General features: G+C 49.3%; 1 protein-coding gene across 1 annotated transcript; it reads right to left on the bottom strand.

Moving 5' to 3' along the window:
• Positions 1-758: 758 nt before the first annotated feature.
• On the bottom strand, positions 759-3090 carry LOC115603355 (alpha-tectorin-like). Its single transcript, XM_030475168.1, has 6 exons — positions 3042-3090; positions 2566-2696; positions 1902-2183; positions 1431-1568; positions 973-1168; positions 759-880 (listed from the first exon to the last, which is right to left on the bottom strand). Exons 1-5 carry the CDS (start codon positions 3088-3090, stop codon positions 974-976), a joined length of 795 nt encoding a protein of 264 aa, XP_030331028.1. The 3' UTR covers positions 759-880; position 973.
• Positions 3091-3333: the final 243 nt, after the last annotated feature.

Genomic DNA, 3333 nt, shown 5'->3' with positions numbered 1-3333 from the left:
ATATGTAAAGTCATGTGTGTTGCGTGTTGTGTCATGTTAGAACATGTTGTGGGTGTCATTTTGGGGGCGTTTGTGCCAAGTTGTGTGTTGTACACACGTGTGCTGCGTGTTGTATGTTGCATGTTGCGTGTTTGAGCTCATTTTCAGGTGTAAAACCACTTTTTTAGGGTAAAAAAGTTCCATTTTAGGGAAAAAAGTCCCAGTTTGGAGGATTTTGGGGATGTTTTTCCTGGAATATCTGGATTTTCCCCTCAAATGAGTCATTTGGGCTTTTGGCACAAAAAACCTATAAATTTGGGTGCAAAAAAAGGTGAAAAATCAGAAATTTGAGCACAGAAAAGGGAAAAATCCCAAATTTATTGTGAATTTGTGCACAAAGAAGGAAAAATCTGTAAATTTGTTGTAAATTTGAGTAAAAAGAAGAAAAAAATTGTAAATTTGATGTAAATTTGAGGGGAAAATCCCAAATCTGAGCATAAAGAAAGCGGAAAATCCCAAATCTGAGCACAAAGAAAGGGGAAAATCCCAAATTTGAGCACAAAGAAATGGAAACCTCACAAATTTGTGTTTTCAGACCCAACCCCCCTTCGATTTCGGTGTCAAGATGGCAAAAATTGGTAAATTCATGCCCAGAGACCTCAAAACCCCAGAAATTAAAGCCCAAAACGGCCCCAAATGGGTTATTTCCACCCATGTTGTCCAACCCCCAACCCCCAAATCCCATGACCACGGGTTGGAAGTGATGAGGACACAGGAGCCACCATGTCCCAACTGGAGTTTTATTGCTCCAGCGGAGGTTGATGCATCCCATTGGGTCATCTTCATCCTACACGTGGTGGGGACACCGATGGGTTTCTCTGGCCCAATGGGTTTGATGTATCTGTGGGAAGAAACCAAGAACTCAAGAGGAGAAAAGTCCTCCAAGGAAACCTCAATTGTCCTTTTTTCCCAGGTTTTCACCCCAAAACCCACCTTACAACCAGCAGTTGTTGCTGTTGGAGACCTTGGGCACCTCAGTGGGGACCCCCGTCACCTTGAAGTCATCCACTTGGAAGACCCATCGCCCCGGGACGTTGACATTGGAGGTCTTGGTGATGTTGATGATGGCTTCAGTTTGGGAGCCAGGGATGTTGTAGAAGTTGGTGTCATCTCCACTGTTGAAGCCAGCCTGGAAAAAGCGCCAAAGTGGAGGATTCAGAAGGTTAATCCCACCCATGGCATGGGACAACCTCCTGGTGATGGTGGTGGTGGCCCAAAGCATGTTATGGGGCTCCTCCAATCTTCATTGGACCTGGTGTTGTCACCCAAAAACATCATGGACCAACCTACTATGGGTCAAAGATGGGCTGAACCTGGTGTTGACCCATCCCTGGTTGACCTTCTCCCCCATTCCCAACTCCACCCCATTTCCTTCTCCTTTCCCAACATACATGGGCTGGAGTCCCACCAAACCCTGTTTCAGGGTCACCATCGCTTGCTGCCCCTGTAGTCCATTGGATATCCCAGTAGTTGAGGATGATGAAGGACATCTTGGTGTCGGTGGTCAGGGTGGCTTGGAAGGTGTTGCCCTGCAGAAAGGAAGGGGGTGATGGACACCAGAAATGGCGGGATGAGGAGGTGTGGATGGGGATTAGCTTTGAGGGATGCTAAGGAAGTTCTCTTGGTGAGGAATGGTCCATCCAAGCTGGTTCTTTTGGTGTCCACCAGCAGATGGGTACTTTTGGGGTTCTACCGGAGCTTCTTTCACATGGGTATGGGGTCAACACATGGGTATGGGGTCAACACATGGTCATGGGCCAACACACAGTCATGAAGCAAATACATGGTCATGAGGCCAACCATGGGTCATGGGCCAACACATGGGTCTCACCTGCCCTTCAAGTCATGCCTATGGACCTTACCTTATTGGTGGTAGAGCCATAGTAGGCCACATGGTCCCAGGTGGCCACCAAAGCCCATGTGGCCGTGTAGGGGATGGTGGGGAAGTATTGGTTGATGTCCTTGGTGATGAGGGCCAGCAGTGCTGGGTCAGTGGTCTGTCGGTAGAAGACATCTCCTCCAAGCACGTTGTCCACATCTGCCCAGTATGGGGCCACGAAGCGGCGTCCATCGGCCAATGGGAAGGGGTCTGGGGTGTATTGGTTGACGCGGGTGTCAAAGGATATCACACCGTTGTTGTTGACCTGGAGAAGACATCAGGTCAACCCCAATGTGGTGGCCACCTCCATTGGAGCCCCATCAACACCTTGGCTATGGTAGCACGGAGATGGGCTCCAGATGTGGTCTTCTGACCACATTGACTTCTGCTTCTCCATGGCCATGCTTGAGGGCACCATTGTGCCATCAAAACAAGGGGTGGGGAGGGATGTGACACCCTAAACATGGCCATGGACCTCCTATACAGGTGAAGGCCTTCTCCTAAGACCCACCAACCATAGGAGGACACTTGGATACACCAGAAATGGGACCAAATGGGGGGAAAAGGGACAAAATGGAGCAGAAGAAAAGATGGGAATGGGAAAAGGGAAGGTCCTCATGGAAGTGGTGGGATGTTGACGCACGTACATAGAGGGTTTGGTGCTCCTGGCCATAGAAGGTGAAGGGTATGGTGAGGGTGACCTTCTTTGATGTCCCATCATCCAGCTTGGGGTTCTTATGGTCTTGTTGGTCCAAACCATAAGGATAGAGCAGAGATGCTGGAGGAACACAGAGGTTGAGCTATTGATGGACATCCCAACCCCAGCCCATGGACTTTGGGGTGGAACCCACCAGCTTGGTCTTAAATGGGGCCTGAGCTCCATTTAGGGTTGACCAAGTAGGTCAAAGTGAGTCCAAATGGGGTTGACTTCTCAACCAAGGTGGCCAAAGGTTGGGGTGAAACCAGGGTAGACACAGATTTGAGGGCAAAGAGGGCAAGAAGAGGACCTCCAACGTCCATATTCCCATATGGAAGCTCCTTTCCCATCCTACTTCCCAAAGTGAAGCAGAAACAAGCCCATTTTGGGTGGAAAACCCCATCTTTGGATGGTGTGAAGACCCACCTTTGTCTTCTGCTGGTTGGACGTTCACCACAGCTCCTGGAGAAGACATGGAGGGGAAATAGGAGCAACCATCACCCAGGACGTGAGCATCCTCAGGAGATGTCTCCTTCTAACCTACCTAAGAGCAGGAGCAGGACATGGAATGAGGACTGCATCCCAGCACCTCCAAAATGAGGGGCTTCTCCAATGGATGGGATGAAGAGAAACAGCTTCTGACTGGAAGAAGGAAGAGTTGGATCAACTGCAGGGTTTGGGGTGAAATAAGCCCCATTTAGGATGAAACTAAGAGAAA

Source organism: Strigops habroptila, unplaced genomic scaffold (genome assembly GCF_004027225.2).
Source record: "Strigops habroptila isolate Jane unplaced genomic scaffold, bStrHab1.2.pri NW_022045633.1_ctg1, whole genome shotgun sequence".
NCBI classification, from domain to species: Eukaryota; Metazoa; Chordata; class Aves; order Psittaciformes; family Psittacidae; genus Strigops; species Strigops habroptila.
This window is presented reverse-complemented; position numbering and strand designations above follow the sequence as displayed.